At 39.4% G+C, this 19,455-nt stretch overlaps 1 protein-coding gene across 1 annotated transcript in view; it reads right to left on the reverse strand.

Annotated features, from left to right (window-relative positions):
- The window catches only part of MUSK (muscle associated receptor tyrosine kinase), a 278,906-nt gene that overhangs the window by 96,038 nt on the left and 163,413 nt on the right, over positions 1-19,455 (reverse strand). The window contains exon 10 of the mRNA XM_073591125.1: positions 7,265-7,440. Coding sequence (XP_073447226.1) covers positions 7,265-7,440 — 176 coding nt within the window. The remainder of the gene's footprint in view (positions 1-7,264; positions 7,441-19,455) is intronic.

Raw genomic sequence — 19,455 nt, forward strand, 5'->3', positions numbered from 1 at the left:
CACTGGGGTTGATTTACTAAAGCTGGAGAGGATAAAATCTGATGCAGCCCTTCATAGAAACCAATCAGCTTCCAGTTTCTTTTTTGCCAAAGCCTAACTGAACAAGCTGAAGTTAGAAGCTGATTGGCTACCATGCACAGCTGCAGCAGATTTTACACTCTCCATTTTAGTAAATCAACCCCATTGTCACACAGGCTGTCCATGGCTGGTTCTATAAGTCTATGTACAGCTTTAAAGCATCCCCTAAACTAGGGGTTGAAAGGGATTTGTGTGTTTTTCATGTTGCACTTGAAGCCATATGAAAAGGTCCCTACCACACTTTACTTTTTTATTTTCACTTGGCAAAGATCCCTCATAGTAGTGCATGGCTTCTCATGCTATTTGTTTGGCAGTGGCTTGACCAGCAGACCTAACGGAGCCAAAACTGTCCATCAAAATTCATCTATTGACTTCACTGCAATTTGCCTCAAAATTTGCTTTCAGATAATCTTTTTATCATTTTCAACTCTAGGCGAATCAAATTTAAGCTAGATCATCGCTTTTGTTGAGTTGTGGTGGACAGAGGAGTATATTTTCCACAACCTTATTACTGGTAGAATGGAGAAGGGAAGTGAGGGATAGAAAAAAAAATCTTACCTTGGAGCACTAAAACACCTTCATCAACTATATTTTTAATTAAATCTAAAACACCTAATTAAATCTAAAACACCTAAATAAGTATCGTCAGAGCAATTAAAATCTTGCCTGAAGGTATGTCCACATTAATATGTGTAGTACTTGCATTTGCATGCACTTGATGACACCAGTGTCTACTGTGACTGAGAATGCTGCATACCCAGCTGCAGTTAATATGCAGTAAGCACATCCAACAGCTGCATTCCTATCTGGGTATGTCACCTGTAATTTAACTGTAGTATTGTGCACTGCTTCTTATTAAATATCTGTAAAATTAACCTCAAGAAACACACTGCAGGAATGTCCAAACCTGAATGTACTGCCAATGGTGAAATGCATTGCAGCCAGTAACGTGCAGTTAGTCATTAACCACTTGCTTACTGGGCACTTAAACCTCCCTCCTGTTTCAGCTTTTAGCGCTGTCGCACTTTGATTGACAATTGCACGGTCATACAACACTGTACCCAAATGAAATTTTTATCATTTTTTCCCACAAATAGAGCTTTCTTTTGGTGGTATTTGATCACCTCTGCGGTTTTTAGTTTTTGTTAAAAAAATTGAAGAAATTTACTTTTTTTAATATTTTGTTATAAAATTTTGCAAACAGGTAATTTTTCTCCTTCATTGATGTACGCTGATGAGGCGTCACTGATGGGCACCGATAGGTGGCAGTGATGGGCACTGATGGGTGGCAGTGATGGGCACTGATTGCTTACATTGATGGCAGCACTGCTAGGTGGCACTGATTGTAACCACTGGTGAGCATTGATAGGTGGCACTTGTGGGCATTGATAGGTGGCACTTGTGGGCATTGATAGGTGGCACTGCTGGGCACTGTGGGCACTGGCAGGTGACAATGGCAGGTGGCACTGGCTGGCACAGATGAGGCATATGTGCCTCCTTCCTCTTCGGGACCGATGTCCCTTTAACATAAGCCGGTGATCGGCTTTTTTTTCTCCTCACGCTAACAGCGTGAGGAGAAAAAAAAAACAATTACCGAGCTTTTGTTTACATCATGTGATCAGCTTTCATTGGCTGACAGCTGATCACATGGTAAGGGGCCTGGATCGGATCTGTGATCATCCGAGTCTCCGTGACTCGGTGAGCACAGCGCGCATGCGCGCAGTGCGCGTGCACAGGGGAGAACGTCCTGTGACGGCCTCCCGGAAATTGAGGTCCGCACTGTGGCCATCATTCGGCTATGGCCCGGACCTCAAGTGGTTAACCACTTCAGCCCCGGAAGATTTTACCCCCTTCCTGACCAGAGCACTTTTTACAATTTGGCACTGCATCGCTTTAACTGGTTATTGTACGGTCATGTGATGCTGTACCCAAACAAAATTTGCATCCTTTTTTTCCCACAAATAGAGCTTTCTTTTGGTGGTATTTGATCACCTCTGCGGTTTTTATTTTTTGCGCTATAAACAAAAAAACAGCGACAATTTCGAAAAATATATATATGTATTTTACTTTTTGCTATAATAAATACCCCCAATAATTTTTTCAAAAAACAAATTTCTTCATCAGTTTAGACCAATATATATTCTTCTACATATTCTTGGTGAAAAACATAATCACAATAAGCTTATATTTGATTGATATGCGCAAAAGTTATAGCATCTGCAAACTATGGGAAAAATATTTATGGCATTTTTATGGCATTTTTATTATTATTATTTTTTATTTTTTTTTATTAGTAATGGTGGCGATCTGTGATTTTTATCAGGATTGCGACATTGCGGCGGACAAAGCGGACACTTTTGACACATTTTTGGGACCATTGACATTTATACAGCGATTAGGGCTATAAAAATGCACTGATTACTGTGTAAATGTCACTGGTAGGGAAGAAGTTAACACTAGGTGGCGATCAAGGGGTTAAATGTATTCCCCTCAGTGTGTGTTCTAACTGTATGGGGATAGGACTGAGTAAGAGAGAAGACATATCTTTGTTCCTTTTTACTAGGAACAAACGACATGTCTCCTCTCACATGACAGCCCAGGGATTTGTATGTTTACGCACACAAATCTCTGTGCTGGGGCTTGTGCATGCGATCACGCCTGGCAGGCGGCGATCGCACCCGCTGGCCACGCGCACCAGTTTGCCCGCTGTGCAGCGGGTGCACGCGCGTGCCTCCGTTGGCGTCCGCACACCCCCTGGCGGCTCTTAAAGGGCCGACGTACCCATACGTGATTTTGCGCACCCATGCCACTTTGCTGACATATATCAGCATGAGCCAGTCGGCAAGTGGTTAAGCTAAAATGTCTAGACAATATTTTTTTTTTTTTAATTGTATTTTTATTAAGGTTTTACAAAATTACAAAAATAAATCATACATAGAAAACACCACAGATGGTTTTGAGTTGCTGACATAGGAATGTCACTGCAAGGAGACAAGCCACCATAGGGGAGGACACAAGGTGATGTTCAGCAGAGCATAATTTAGTTAAGAGGGATGTTTTTTGGGCTGCTGCATTTCTTTTTAAGTGAGATCCCTCTGATATACACTGCCCTCAAAAAAAGATCCTGTGAGCCTCCCATAGGATGGACGCCCCCTCCACTGAGCCGGTATTAAGCTGAAAGAATTCAGTCAGGGCCTGAGAAGGTTTTTCCTTAGTGTCCAGTTGATTTAGAAGGGATTCATTCAGTCGCTAATTGCAGGTTTTAGGGAAGGCCTTTGAGAGGGGGAGATCTAGGCATAATGGGGCATGATTAGACCAGGTTATTGAGCCCAGTTCAGATGACACCACATTATTCAAAATTAGGGCTGAGACAAAAAAGTAATCTAATCTGGAAAACATCTTATGTGGTGGGGAATAGAATGAGAACTGTTTACTGGTAGGGTGTTTGATTCTCCAAGAATCAAACACATGATGAGAGCGGATCAATTTCCGAAAAGAAGTGGCTAAAGCCTGCATTGGAGGAGGGATATTGGTGTTGAACAAGGATCTTCTATCTAATGAGGGGGAGAAAGCAACATTAAAATCACCACCAACAATTGTAAAAGGATGGGAGTATTGTTGTAATACCTGAAATACCTCAGTGAGAAATTTTATCTGAACAGAGTTAGGGGCGTAGACATTCATTAGCGTGAGAGTAGTGGACATAAATTCACATTCCAAAATCACATAGCGACCATGAGGGTCTAAACGAGTGGACTCGACCAGGAGAGGACAGGCACGTTTAATAAATATCTATACCCCGGCCTTGCCGGATGAGTCAGATGCCATGTAGGAGTGGGGGAAGTACCTAGAGGCGAATTTAAAGGAACCTCATGGGCGGAAGTGTGGATCAGAATCACATCTGCCCCAGAAGCTTTAAACTCCCTTAACATTGTAAGATAAGATTTTTAAAGTCATAACCTGGCATAAGCATAGTGCACAGGTAAGCAATGTATAGTGGAAAAAAAACCCAATGGCGTGGGAGGTGATGGTAAAATCAAAGTTAACAGGTAGAGCACAAATAGAAAAAATATAATTAAAAAAAGAGAAGAGAAGAAAAAACCCCCCGAAAAATAGCCTCATGGAATAGTCAGTAGCGTAACAACCAAGAGGTCAAACTGGCCTAGAAAAAAGAAAAATAATTCAGGAACAACAATTGTAGACCTGAGAGACAATGGTGTCTCAGGAGCCCAGCCAGTGCTGTCGTGGAGAGACATGGAGATGCCACAAGATGATGTGACAGGCTATCGTCTCACTCTCCGACCAGAATAGATGAGAAAAAATGTCACTTCGAATTCTAGGCTAAAACAAAAAAGCAGAATGTTGTATCTTATATGTAAAAAAATAAAAGAGAACAGAAATGATGAAGTGATGGAATGATGGAATGATGAAATGATGAAACGGTTTCATGTAGAGATCAATGCGATGCCGAGCCATATTTAGAGCCTGGAGGATGACCAGAGGGAGATCAGGTTGGGTATCTGTCCAGATGGGTAGAGTTGAGTAGTAGAGCGTTGAGGAGTAGAGGAGGTCTTCCTTTCCGTTCCCTTGGCAGGGGTCCAGAACCTAGAGGGAGCATATGGGGCCCGTGGAGTAGAGGGTGGTGGAAGTAGATCCTCTGCTGGAAGTGGTGGAAGACCCAGGCCTTTGAGAAAGGCTTCTCCTTCATGTAGAGCATGCAGGATATGCTGTATTCCATCATTCATGACACTCAGATGGAATGGGAAATCCCAATAATAAGGAATTTTGTGAGACTGTAGATGTGCGGTGATGGGTCGCAGGTTGTGCCTTTTTGCCAAGGTGATAGGAGAAAGATCGCTGAAGATCTGAATTTTATCTCCCTTGTATTCAGTGTGAGTATGATTTCGAGTTGCTAGGGTGAGGGCCTCTTTGCTGTCGTAGTAATGGAAACATACCACTATGTCTCTTAGCCTGGCTCCAGCAGGGGGTTTAGTTGCCAAGGTCCAAACGCCAGTCTATATCAGCGACATCATGAGCCAGATGGTTAAATAGACTCAGGAGATAGGAATGTATCTTGTTGTCATGCACATTTTCTGATACCCCTCGAATGTGTAGGTTTTGGCGTCTTTCTTTATTTTCCAGGTCTTCCTGGTGTAATTGCAATTGCGACACTGAATGTTTAAAGGAGGAATTCTCCTCTTCTAGAGCATGCACATATTGAATCATATCATCAACATGTTTGTGCGTTCCCCAATCTGGTCTATCTTTCCCGTAGTTCTTCCTGAGATAGCTTCCCAACCTCCAGAGATATAGTGCGGGTTAGCTGGAGAAGTACTGCCTGGAGATTTTGATCCAGCATCTCAGGGGTTAACAGCGACTGGGAGGATGGGGGCCACTGTACGGGGGGGGGTGGTGTTTGAGAGGAGGTCTCAGCCATAAGGACATGGATATGCTCAACCGGGTCTTCCTGGAAAATTGAGACAGGGGATGCAGGCCTAGTCAGGAACCACTCCATGGTGGTAGCAGGCCACAGCTCAGTTTGGGACTGGGGGTATGGCTTTTGGACACCAATTTTCACCAAGGGATGCCCAGAAGGAGTAGGGTCTGAAGTCACTCACCCCTGAATCTGTACAAGGCTTGTGTTGCTAAACAGGGGCCACAGAGAGCGGAGCGGGACCGGAGCTCTTCCACAGTGCGTCCACCATCCACCAAGAGCCGCTCATGCGCCGACAATCATTTTAATACCCCAAAAAACATGTATTATTAGGTTTCTGCCAAGCATAGCACATTTCCATTTTGTCTCTAAAGCTGGACACACTTTACAATCTGATCATTTAATATACTGTATTAAAGCCCCACCCTAGGCACAAATTTTGTTTAGATTGAGTGAGAAAGCACAGATCCTCTACCAGCCTTTAACTGCTTCCCGACCAGCACACGCCGATATATGTCAGCAGAATGCCACTGGTGGGCAAAAGGGCATACAGGTACGTCCCCTTTAAGAAGTGGCGCTGCGTTCTCCGTGACCGCGGGTCCCGTGGACTCGATGTCCGCCGGGTGCTCGCAATCGTGTCACAGAGAGGTAGAACGGGAAGATGCTTTTGTAAACAAAGCATTTCCCCGTTCTGTCTAGTGACAGGACAGAGATCACTGCTCTCTGTCATCGAGAGCAGTGATCGCTGTCATGTGTGTTGTAGCCCCTCCCCCCCACAGTTAGAATCAATCCCTAGGACACAATTAACCCCTTCATCGCCCCCTAGTGGTTAACCCCTTCACTGCCAGTGTCATTTACACAGTGATCAATGCATTTTTATAGCACTGATCACTGTATGAATGACAATGGTCCAAAAATAGTGTAAAAAATGTCCAATTTGTCAGCCATAATGTCGCAATCCTGATAAAAATCGCAGATCGCCACCATTACTAATAAAAAAATAATAATAATAAAAATGCCATAAAACTATCCCCTATTTTGTAGAGGCTATAACTTTTTCGCAAACCAATCAATACACGCTTATTGCGATTTTTTACCAAAAATATGTAGAAGAATACATATCGGCCTAAACTGAGGAAAAAAATGTTTTTTTGAATATTTTTGGGGGATATTTATTATAGCAAAAAGTAAAAAATAATGCTTTTTTTCAAAATTGTCGTTCTTTTTTTTGTTTATAGCGCAAAAAATGAAAAACCACAGAGGTGATCAAATACCACCAAAAGAAAGCTTTATTTGTGGGGAAAAAAGGACGTCAATATTGTTTGGATACAACGTTGCACGACCGCGCAATTGTCAGGTAAAGCGACGCAGTGCCGAATCGCAAAAAGTGCTCTGGTCAGGAAGGGGGTAAATCCTTCCGGGGCTGAAGTGGTTAAATGGTGTGTTTGTTCCCCGTGGAGTGGGAGGAGATTTCCCCTAACTTCTGAAATTGTCTGACAGCCTTCACCTGGAGGGGAGTAAAGAGAATTCTCGCCAATGAGGACTAGTCACCTAGGCACCTGCACTACACAGCTGTTGATAAATGTTACCGATTGAACAAATATGGCTCTGCATAGCCAACATAAGTACACAAAATCTACAGACAGCAAAATTATTAAATGTAGCTCTCTAGCATCTTCATTTGGTAAGATGGCAAGAGCTAAAATAAATTTAAAAGCTGTTGGAAGAAAGATGTCTACAAGAAAACCTTACCAAAAAAAGAAATCCTAATACAAGACCTGGGATTCTTCTGCATGCTGGGAAGTTTCTCACAGTCTGGAAGTGTCAGCAACATTAGGCCAGGCTTATAAATCCCCTTGCGTGAATTCTCCTCCATGGAGAGCCATTCTTTGAAGCAATATAGATCTTTAACAGCAAGGCAGTGTTCCCTGAAAAACAGGAGATATTATGTACAAAGGCAAACCAGAAAAAAAGAAACAAGAAAATAAAAAAAAAAGGAAGTATGCCTTACCAGCCACATAGGCTAGTACTGTAGTGTTAAACTAAAAAAATCTCTGCGCTCAGGTTAATATTACAAATAAGCAGCTAGCAACAAAGGTTCATGATACTAAACCCACAAAGTATATACAAAATAGTGTTTTCTCCACTCCACTAAGTTTCAATATCAACATTAAAGGGTAGCTTGGAGCCATTTAAAAAATTCATCACTGCTATGTTTTATAAAGTAACTTACAAATATTGTTGGTTGTTCTCCCTATGAACCAATTTATACTTCTTCTCTTTGGGTACTCTTTCCTGTATTTTAAGCTGCATGGATATTTCTACAGGTCTGTTTCCATATAGCTCTTACCAATAGGTTTTCATGTAGCATGTTTAAAAATGCCATTATATGTATTATGGTGCACACAGTCTCACACATAGAGCAGAAAGTAAATTCTCCTCTGCAAAATGCAAAAATAAGATGCATGTTAAAATGTTATAGCACAGTACAGTGGATGGCAGTGTTTATCAAAAGTCTTTAATACGCATATTAAAATGTGCACATGTATTTATAGCAACCCTTTCTTTTAGAAAGGTAAAGTAGTAGCTAGAATGTTATTCAGGCTTATTATTATTCAGGAGTCTGCACGTACCTTTATCCAGCATACTGAGTATTCTCCACTTTTATGGGCACTAGAATCCCTCACCTCTGTAACTATCTATTTTTTGTTCAGTTGATGGGCCTAAATGTCCAGATGAGAGTCGAAAAAGATGGGAAGGAGAAGACTAGCCTATCAAGGCATCCCCAATTTAGGGGTTTTCACATAACATTTCAAATTCACATTACTTTAGCAAAAAAAGTGATCAAGTCTGATCAGGCTTTGTTAGCACAAAGGAGTAAAATAAATACATAGTTAATATTTTCTGAAAACTTACATTATAATTTTTTTCCTAGAAGTGAGTGAATGCCATATAATGTTACAGGTATCTTACAAACACCAATACATTTACAATAGACTGGCTGAAGAATGAATTACATTTTGGGACGAATAGGTCAGAGCTTTTTCAGGGGGAACTTGGTGGAACTCAGTTCCACCACCTCTGGCTCAGACCCTTTGGTGCCTGCTCACCACGATCACTTGTAAATACAGAAGTCTGGTTTCTGGTATTTAATGCCCCTTTAATACCCTCCTACTGTTTTCGTGAAATTTGACTGAACACACCCACTATTTGATGTGATTTGGAGGGTGTGTGTAGGGGGAGGGGTTTTGTGGGGCTGTGGTTAAGTTCCAGCACCTATTGTTTGAGAAAAAAGCCCTGGGTCAAAGTCTTCATGTAAGCCAAAAAAAAATTATGGTTTGAGTTCTCTAAAGACAGTATGGCTGAATAAATTAGGTACTGCTGCTATAGTGCAGACAACAGGATATTACATGCTTCAAAGGTGCTGTTTTAATTTATTTCAAAATCCAGATAGAGAAAACACTTTCCATACTTGGCAAAGTTTCAAGGCTTCAAGGCTCCCTCTTACAAATGTATAAAGGTTACATAATAACTAAATTTTAAAAATAAAAAGATTTTGCAGCAAATTAATTCCCAAAGACTGCACATTGCACATGGCTTATACATTTTCTGTTTATCCATGACACCAGAAAATAGAGGAATTTAGTAATCTTTCCACTCCATGACCAAGTCCTTTGCTACCATTTTTGCAGTTTTTCCTGATTTGTGTCTTTTTAGCAAAAACTGGAGCAGATTTGGTGCAGCTGTGCATGATAGCCAATTTGTTTCTAACTTCAGCTTGTTCAATTAAGCTTTGAAAATAAAACCTGGAAGCTGTTTGGTTTCTATGCAGAGCTGCACAAGATTTTGCATGCTCCAGGTTTAATCAATTCCTCCCTGAATTGAAGCAAGGTTCCTACCAAATAAAAAATGGAAGATAGGTGCATCATGTTTTCAATGCATTCTAAAAAGATTGTTTTTTGCAATATTTTATATAAACAAATGTGAATATAAAACAAGTCTGTGTATTAATGATGAAAGCAATCCATATGTATGATGGCCTGTGCAATCAAAGTGCAACGAAAGTGAATCTTCATATGTGCTCCATCGTACAGTCCACACCACCCTGACACAGCAGAAGACTTACAAGAAAAGTTTGACCCCCAAGTCAAAAAGAGCCTAATGGATGAACGACAACATAGTCACAGCGGGTAAAAGAGGCATCCAATCCTCTTCACTAACTCCATACTCCTAGGATACGGGTACTGTTTTATGAACTAATCATACAATATATCCTCACAGGAAACCCCTGAAGAAGGAATTGTACCCATAATAATCCGAAACATGTTGGGTTTCTATTATATCATGTTTGTATGTGTTTCTTTATCCTGGAGCCCTTGACAACATGATATAGGAAATTAATTGTATGAGCTGTTCATTATTGTTTTTTAACTATATTTCATGTAACTTTTTGAATAAAAAATATTTTTACTATTTTTTTTTACCCATGTTATACCAATCATATACCTACTATTCCTTTCTAAAAAAAAAACCCCACCCATACAATCCCTGGGGCAATCTTTTTCCATTTTTTCTATTATAATTTTGGGATGAGGTGCGGGGTTCTATACACAGATATATCTATTTCCACCTTGATTTGGTAGTCCGATATCCTTATAAATAAGTTTATCTTAGTCTCATCAGACCACGGGGCATGGTTCCAGTAATCCATGTCCTTAGTCTGCTTGTCTTCAGCAAACTGTTTGCGGGCTTTCTTGTGCATCATCTTTAGAAGAGGCTTCCTTCTGGTCTCATGCAGACCAATATGATGCAGTGTGCGGCATATGGTCTGAGCACTGACAGGCTGACCCCCCCCAACCCTTTCAACCTCTGCAGCAATGCTGGCAGCACTCATATGTCTATTTCCCAAAGACAACCTCTGGATATGATGCTGAGCACGTGCACTCAACTTCTTTGTTTGACCATGGCAAGGCCTGTTCTGAGTGGAACCTGTAATGTTAAACAGCTATATGGTCTTGACCACCGTGCTGCAGCTCAGTTTCAGGGTCTTGGCAATCTTCTTATAGCCTAGGCCATCTTTATGTAGAGCAACAATAATTTTTTTCAGATCCTCAGAGAGTTCTTTGCCATGAGGTGCCATGTTCAACTTAAAATTACCAGTATGAGATAGTGAGAGCGATAACACCAAATTTAACAAACCTGCTCCCGATTCACACCTGAGATGACTCACATGACACCTGGGGAGGGAGATATGGCTAATTGGGCCCAATTTGGACATTTTCACTTAGGGGTGTACTCACTTTTGTTGCCAGCAGTTTAGACATTAATGGCTGTGTGTTGAGTTATTTTGGGGGGACAGCAAATTTACACTGTTATACAACACTGTACACTCACTACTTTACAATGTACCAAAGTGTTATTTCTTCAGTGTTGTCACATGAAAAGATATAATAAAATATTTACAAAAATGTGAGGGGTGTACTCACTTTTGTGAGATACTGTATATCAGGGACATGCAATTAGCGGACCTCCAACTGTTGCAAAACTACAAGTCCTATCATGCCTCTGGGTTTCATGCTTGTGGCTGTCAGAGTCTTGCTATACCTCATGGGACTTGTAGTTCTGCAACAGCTGGAGGTCCGCTAATTGCATATCCCTGCTGTATATGGTGATGTGACTTTTAAAATTAGCACTGCACTGTTTTTTACATTCTGGTACCACAGACACAGTATATCCTGTAGATGCTTTTCTTATATGTTTTCTCAAGGTGTTTAGACCAAAAGCACAGTTTTATTTTTTTTGTTTAATATTTCATATAATTATGAAATAAAAGATCTAAGATATCAGTTTAAATGCAAATGCATATATCTCAAAATGCCTATAAACTATACAAAATGTAAAATAATATTGACACAAAAGCCATTGTAGTTTTCCTTTAAAACCATGCAGTGCAAATGAACCCTTACAAAAGTAGAGAGGACTCCTGGGTAAATGCAAAAATGAGCCCCAGGGTAAGCCTGTGGTTATCAGCACAGAACTGGTGGTTCAGGTTTGCATGTGAAATTTTATGGCAAATACAAAAGAACATGTGCATTATAAAGAGCTCTATTTCTGTAATCATCAATTTCTTGTCAAAAGAAGTTTATTGAGTATACAATGTTATAAAGATACATAAAGTAAGTTTACAAGGATCTATAAAGTAAGCTCATTGTTTTACAGTAGGGTTTATATAGGTAAATATCATGAAATTTCAAATATTAAACATTGGGTTCACGTAAACCTAAATTAAAGATATATATCATTTCCTTAGTTACTTTTGTAGGTATTTAAATGATTTATACCTACTATACATATTGTTTACAAGTAGAGTGTATATAGGTCAAATAAATTCTGATAATGAGCTTTAATCGTAAGGTGGAAAAAAGGAAAGAGAAAGAAGAAAAAAGGTTGAAAGGTAGAGGTATGGTCCACAAGGTTGTCCCGCTCGTCAGTTTATTATTCTTTTTAGTTCTCTTTGAAGCCTTAGAATGGGTGTCTCTGTAAGTCATTTAATCTGTTACCATGGCAACAGGACAGAGTCATTGAAGTTTGACAGGAACTGTTGTTTTATCCAAGGATGCCAAAGTTTTTCAAATTTTGGAATTTGATTTTGATCGATGGCTACCATCTTAGCATGGGACATTGTATTATTCATTCTGTGAATTGTTTCTGCTAGTACCAATGTAGGAGATTTCCATGCCTTGGCCACTGTTTGTTTTGCAGCCGTTATTAGTTGGATCATAAGTTTGAATTGAGAGAGTGTTAACCATTCCGGTTTTAGATTAAGTAAAGTTAAATATGGATCTGGTTGTATTATTTTTTTAAATATTTTAGATGCAATCACGAAGACTTCCTTCCAGAAGGTTTGGATTACTGGGCACGTCCACCATATGTGTAAATATGTGCCTATTTCTGGGCATCCTCGAAAACAAAGAGCTGAGGTATTAGGTGAATATTTTGCCACTCTAGCGGGTACAAGGTACCAGCGAGTTAGGACTTTATAATTTGTCTCCAGTGCTAAGATGTTGGGTGAAGATGACTTAGATGTGAGCCATATGTTAGACCAGTCCGTGTCTTCTAAAGTTCGTCCCAGGTCCTCCTCCCACCTCTGAACGTAAGAGGGTCTATTAAGATTTGCTACTCCATATAATTGATTATAAAGTGATGAAATTGTACCTTTAGCAAATGGATCTTTTGTACAGATTGATTCAAAAATGGATAATTGGGATAATGGTGTATCCCCCTTTAGGAATGGTGTATAGAAATTTTTGATTTGGAGATATCTAAATATCTCGGAGTTTGGTAGATCATATTTTTCTCTAAGCGATGGGAATGAAAGGAATGATTTAGATGCTATGAAGTCATTTAGTGTCTGAATGCCTGATGTTGTCCAAGCTTTAAAAGAATTTGGGTAGATCCATGCCGGATAAAAGGCCGGATTTCTGATAAAAGAAAGGAGAGGATTGTGTGGAGATTGTAACTGATATTTGGTTTTTAGTTTATCCCAGAGAGATAAGAAGTGTTTAGTTATGGGATTATGAATTTTAAAGCGGTCTTTAGGATCAAGCCATAATAAATTTGATATTAATAGAGGGTCATTTTCTGAAGCCTCTATAAATACCCATAATGGGATTTCCTGTTTTGCATGGTATTTGGACAGACTGGCCAAATGTGCTGCTCTGTAGTAGTTAGTAAAATTAGGGTATCCCAGGCCTCCTTTATTTTTGGGAAGATGTAGTGTGTGTATAGGTATACGTGGTTTAGAAGAGCCCCATATAAACGAAGTTGCTCTTTTTTGTGCTATTCTCAAAAAATAGGAAGGAATTGGAATAGGGAGGACTCTGAATAGATAAAGCAATTTGGGTAGAATAGTCATTTTGATTGCATTAATCTTCCCTATCCAGGATAAAGGAAGTTGCGACCATTGTTTTATTAGATTTGTGATCTGTCTTAATACAGGAGGATAATTGGTTGAGAATAAGTCAGAATGAGATGCTGTTAAATTAATTCCAAGATATGGGATTGATTTTTCTGCCCATGTGAATGGGAGTGCAGCCCTAGCCGGGATCAATTCCATGTTTGTGAGTGAAATATTAAGCACTAGGCATTTCTTAGGATTAATCATAAGGCCGGATAGGGCTGCAAATCCATCAAGAGCTGGTATTAAGTTAGGACCAGAGACCTGTGGTGATGATAGAAAAAGTAATATATCGTCTGCAAATATACATAATTTGTGTGTAATACCTCCTACTTCAATGCCAGTTATAGTTTGGTTTGTGTAATCATCAATTTCTAAGCCCTTGAACTTTCTTCCTTTCAAATAAAATTGTTTTCTGGAAATTTCCTAGATGAATGCCTTTAAATTTAACCTGCTCGGGTTCTTAAGCTGAGGTTTTATGTACAATTGTTTTTCCTCGTAACAATATATTCTGCTTACTGTACTTCTTTTATTTGGGTCTCAAAATAATGTGTTCTACAAGATCTCAATACGGCTACTGATTCATACAATGTAAAAAAAATACTTTCTATGGCCAACTGGCTATTGAAAATATTGAAACTAAAGTGTCACAGGAATATAGTCATTTGGCATTGATTACGGGGAGAAGAGGTTTCAAGGGTAAAAGGTAACAGATGGATAAGTAGATAAATAGAATTACTTTAGGTATGCTAGGGATCGTTAACTGCGTATTAAGTAACTTCTCCATAGCATGGCATGGTATTTACATAACTATTTATACAACTATTTTGTATGCAATGCCCTTTTTCATTAAATACCCATAAGATATGCAAAGTCCTTGAGTGTGCTGTGAAAATGTCATATGACGTCAATGACATGAGACACTTGTATCTATCCTCACAGGTCTGAAGGGCTGGTATGATGTTCAGGGTCAATCTTGCCAGAACTTATCATTGCTTAATCAATCATTGCACAGTTGCAGTTCTCACAGGAAACAAGTAAATGCATAGTATCACTGATTAGGAACAAAGTTAACCTTTTACTTAAACAAAACAGCACTTTAGAGATTGCTTCAGCAGAAAGAGCACAGCAAAATTGTATTTATACTACAGTTGTAACATTTTCAAATGTGTTCATGTAGTTCCTGTTACCTGAATGTATAAAAGAACGAATAGTTTATTATCTAATATGAAGGGATTGTTTTTAATAAAAAAGGGTGGAGCTGATGTCAGAGAAGACTAATTTTTAAAGAAGAACTGTTAGGAAAATTTGCAAACTTTTACTTATTCTCCCATCTCATATGTGACCCTATTGTAGGTTTAAAGCACCTCTTTATTTGTGTTAATGCTGGCTGTAGCACCTCCCTAGTCTAAAGCCCACTCTAAGGGTGTTCTTCTGGGGGTAGGCATAAAGCATAGGCTAAAGCTAAGAGGTCTAGACAAGGGGACATAGATACATATTAGCAAACTATTTACAAATGAGTCCAGGCAATAAAGCACGGAAAAATAATGGACTGAATATGAACCTAAAACTGGCCAAAGACAGATTGAAATTTGGCGGGTTCCATCTCTGTGTGACTGTCCCTGTTCTAGTGAAGTCTAATTATCGACTTCTGTTAAATGGACAAGCTGGAAAACTTTTGTCAATCAATGGCCACAGCCAATTGGCTGCAGTCACTGATCATTACATTCTGACAGCAGAGTCACACTTTCTGAATACAATGCCCCAGCAGTGGGGATTCCTCAATCCACCTCATTTGAGTTGCTAGAGGAATCTGTTAATTTACGTCATTCAACCCACAAGCTGAATGAAAAAAAAAAAAAAAAGAATCATCTATGGCCAGCTTCAGTTTTCTAAGCCCCTATCATACAAATTTTATGACCATTCTCACCTCTCTGACTCCCTTCTCCATTTCCTTAGCCCACTCTTTTCTTTATCTTTTATTTATGGTACGCTGTCATAAAATTTGTATGATAGGGGCTTAGAAAACTGAAGCTGTCAATTTACATATACATTGTACATTTACATCAGTCCCTACCCTCAAGGAGCTTACAATCTAAGGTCCCTAACTCACATTCATATACTAGGGCCAATTTAGACAGAAGCCAATTAACCTACCAGCATGTCTTTGGAGTGTGGGAGGAAACCAGAGTACCCAGAGGAAACCCACACAGGCGGGAGAACATGCAAACTCCAGGCAGGTAGTGTCGTGGTTGGGATTCAAATCAGTGACCCTTTTTACTGCTAGGGGAGAGTGCTACCCACTACACCACTGATTTTAAACAAGGTAATTGTAATTATATATATATATAATTATATATAATATATATATATATATATATATATATATATATATATATATATATATATATATATATATATATATATATATATAATATTTGCGTCAATATATGTATTTTTGTATTTTGACCACTAGTATTATTATTACTTCTATTGCCACTATACTCTCATCCCATCTATGACACATTCGCTCATCTAAATTCTTGTAGAATTCATGCACACATCCTCCCACGTGGGCTTATGTGCATATTTATTAACTCTGGTTGGCTTTGCATATGTATATACATGTTAGGGTATACATGTGCGTTGGTCTAATTCAATTTTAATTCAATTTTATTTCAATATACTTGTGTCAACTTACTCCATTGAGGAGGGCCTCTGCCGCTGTTTTGATTCATGTTCACAATAATGTATGAGACCTATCAATATTAATATTTTTATACATATATTTAGTTGAGCCATCGTCCATTTCCTACGTGTATTCACACATACATCTGAGGGAGCGTATATGTGTGTGTATGTCCGGGTGAACTCTTTTTATATATACACATGTGTGTCATGGGCACATGCACTGTGCATGGACATACAGTATCTCACAAAAGTGAGTACACCCCTCACATTTTTGTATATATTTTATTATATCTTTCCATGTGACAACACTAAAGAAATGACACTTTGCTACAATTTAAAGTAGTGAGTTTACAGCTTGTATAACAGTGGAAATTTGCTGTCCCCTCAAAATAACTCAACACACAGCCATTAATGTCTAAACCGCTGGCAACAAAAGTGAGTACACCCCTAAGTGAAATATCCAAATTGGGCCCAATTAGCCATTTTCCCTCCCCAGTGTCATGTGACTTGTTAGTGTTACAAGGTCTCAGAAGTGAATGGGGAGCAGGTATGTTAAATTTGGTGTTATCGCTCTTACTCTCTCATACTGGTCACTGGAAGTTCAACATGGCACCTCATGGCAAAGAACTCTCTGAGGATCTGAAAAAAAGAATTGTTGCTCTAAAAAAAGATGGCCTAGGCTATAAGAAGATTGCCAAGACCCTGAAACTGAGCTGCAGCATGGTGGCCAAGACCATACAGCGGTTTAACAGGACAGGTTCCATTTAGAACAGAACTCGCCATGGTCGACCATAGAGGTTGAGTGCACATGGTCAACGTCATATCCAGAGATTGTCTTTGGGAAATAGACTTATGAGTGCTGCCAGCATTGCTGCAGAGGTTGATGGGGTGGTCAGCCTGTCAGTGCTCAGACCATACGCCACACACTGCATAAAATTGGTCTGCATGGCTGTCGTCCCAGAAGAAAGCCTCTTCTAAAGATGATGCACAAGAAAGCCCACAAACAGTTTGCTGAAGACAAGCAAACTAAGGGCATGTATTACTGGAACCATGTCCTGTGGTCTAATAAGACCAAGATAAACTTATTTGGTTCAGATGGTGTCAAGCGTGTGTGGCGGCAACCAGGTGAGGAGTACAAGGACAAGCGTGCCTTGCCTACAGTCAAGCATGGTGGTGGGAGTGTTATGGTCTGGGGCTGCATGAGTGCTGCTGGCACTGGGGAACTACATCTCATTGAGGAAACCGTGAATGTCAACATGTACTGTGACATACTGAAGCAGAGCATGATCCCCTCCCTTCGGAGACTGGGCCGCAGGACAGTATTCCAACATGATAACAACCCCAAACACACCCCCAAGATGACCTCTGCCTTGCTAAAGAAGTTAAGGGTGAAGGTGATGGACTGGCCAAGCATGTCTCCAGACCTAAACCCTATTGAGCATCTGTGGGGCATCCTTAAACGGAAGGTGGAGGAGCGCAAGGTCTCTAACATCCACCAGCTCCGTGATGTCGTCATGGAGGAGTGGAAGAGAGTGGCAACCTGTGAAGCTCTGGTGAACTCCATGCCCAAGAGGGTTAAGGCATTGCTGGAAAATAATGGTGGCCACACAAAATATTGGCACTTTGGGCCCAATTTGGACATTTTCACTTAGGGGTGTACTCACTTTTGTTGCCAGCGGTTTAGACATTAATGGCTGTGTGTTGAGTTATTTTGAGGAGACAGCAAATTTACACTGTTATACAAGCTGTACACTCACTACATTGTAGCAAAGTGTCATTTCTTCAGTGTTGTCACATTGTCACATGAAAAGATATAATAAAATATTTACAAAAGTGTGATACTGTCATTTATTTATTCATGAACACGTAGTATTTTCCTTGTATATACCAATTTGTTTGGAATAAACTTTTTTTTATCTTGATTAATGCATCAGGCCACAAGCCTTCCTCCTTCCTTTTTCATACATAGCCTCTTTGACATACCCTAGTCAACATAGGCAGCGGGGCATGCTTGATCACCTTATATTTACATCATCAGGAAATACTACCACTTTTCACTAAGGCCCTGCACACCAGCACAGAAGAATATCTTTTCTGTTCAAACCTATACTTCAGCTCTTAGCTGCCTGCTGAGAATCAGAGCCAGCTGTCAATAAGACAGCTGGGTGGATCCTGATACTTTGGAGAGACTTTGTGACATGAACTGATTCTTCTTAAACTTATTTTTTTTCTTTAAAAAGTGTAGAAAATGAAGTACCCCCCAAAAGAGCTGGGACTTTATAGACTGATTATACAAGGGATGTTGGCAATTTCATGTGGCATGGTTGGATGTTCTCTCTTTTTTTTTCTTTAAAAAAGACATAAACAAAACATAACATTCAAAATTATATATATATATATATATATATATACATATATATATATATATATATATATATATATATATATATATATATATATAGCATTCCTAGAATATGCATACTACAAAACATTCTAAATACCCCCTAATGTACATATAGTTCCTGAGTTCTCCCGATCTTCCTCAAAAAAAAGAAAAGGAAGATACAAATAATATCACTACTGTAGGAAGGGAAAGTCAGGGGGCCCCACTAAATGGAAACCTCTCTGATTCTACATATCAATACCCATTCCCCCCCACCCCCCAAAACTCACTGCAAAGAAAACTCTGCCCCTTATAACCATAGAAAACCATAAATACTTTAAAAAAATGTGAGATATTTATTTATTATTAATTAGGGGGTTTGTCCAGAGATAACTGCATATAGCTGCTGCCCCAATTCTACCCTATTTACCATGTTCCCGTACCCATCACCCCTATCTCTCTTTGCTATATATTTAACCACAAAGCACTACTTTATCCTAGTGGACAAAAAGAAAGTAATTGCACTTATGTGACCCACAAGAGAAGTATGGCCAAAAAGAATTTGCCATACTTCTCATTTAACATATTCTGGCCCTCTTGGACATGTTTTCTCTTTTTTCTTCAAGATCACCCCATTCCTGTAACATGCTCCAATCACCTGGCTGTAAAAATCTTCTAATCCCCATGAAAAAAGTCTTAGTGTTTTTCTGCAGATTACCTACTTTTATGTTATAAATAAATCGAGCTGGGCTCCCAATCCCCACTGAAATGCACAATAATGGGGACCACAGAAATCATCAACCTTAATTAAAGATAGTTTAACCAGTGTTCCATTTTTATTTTACTTAAACATCAGTTTCTGATCCTAGGTATTAAACAAGCCAGTGCAGACTTTATTCCCCAAATAATATC

The sequence above is a fragment of the Aquarana catesbeiana genome, linkage group LG01 (genome assembly GCF_042186555.1).
Source record: "Aquarana catesbeiana isolate 2022-GZ linkage group LG01, ASM4218655v1, whole genome shotgun sequence".
NCBI classification, from domain to species: Eukaryota; Metazoa; Chordata; class Amphibia; order Anura; family Ranidae; genus Aquarana; species Aquarana catesbeiana.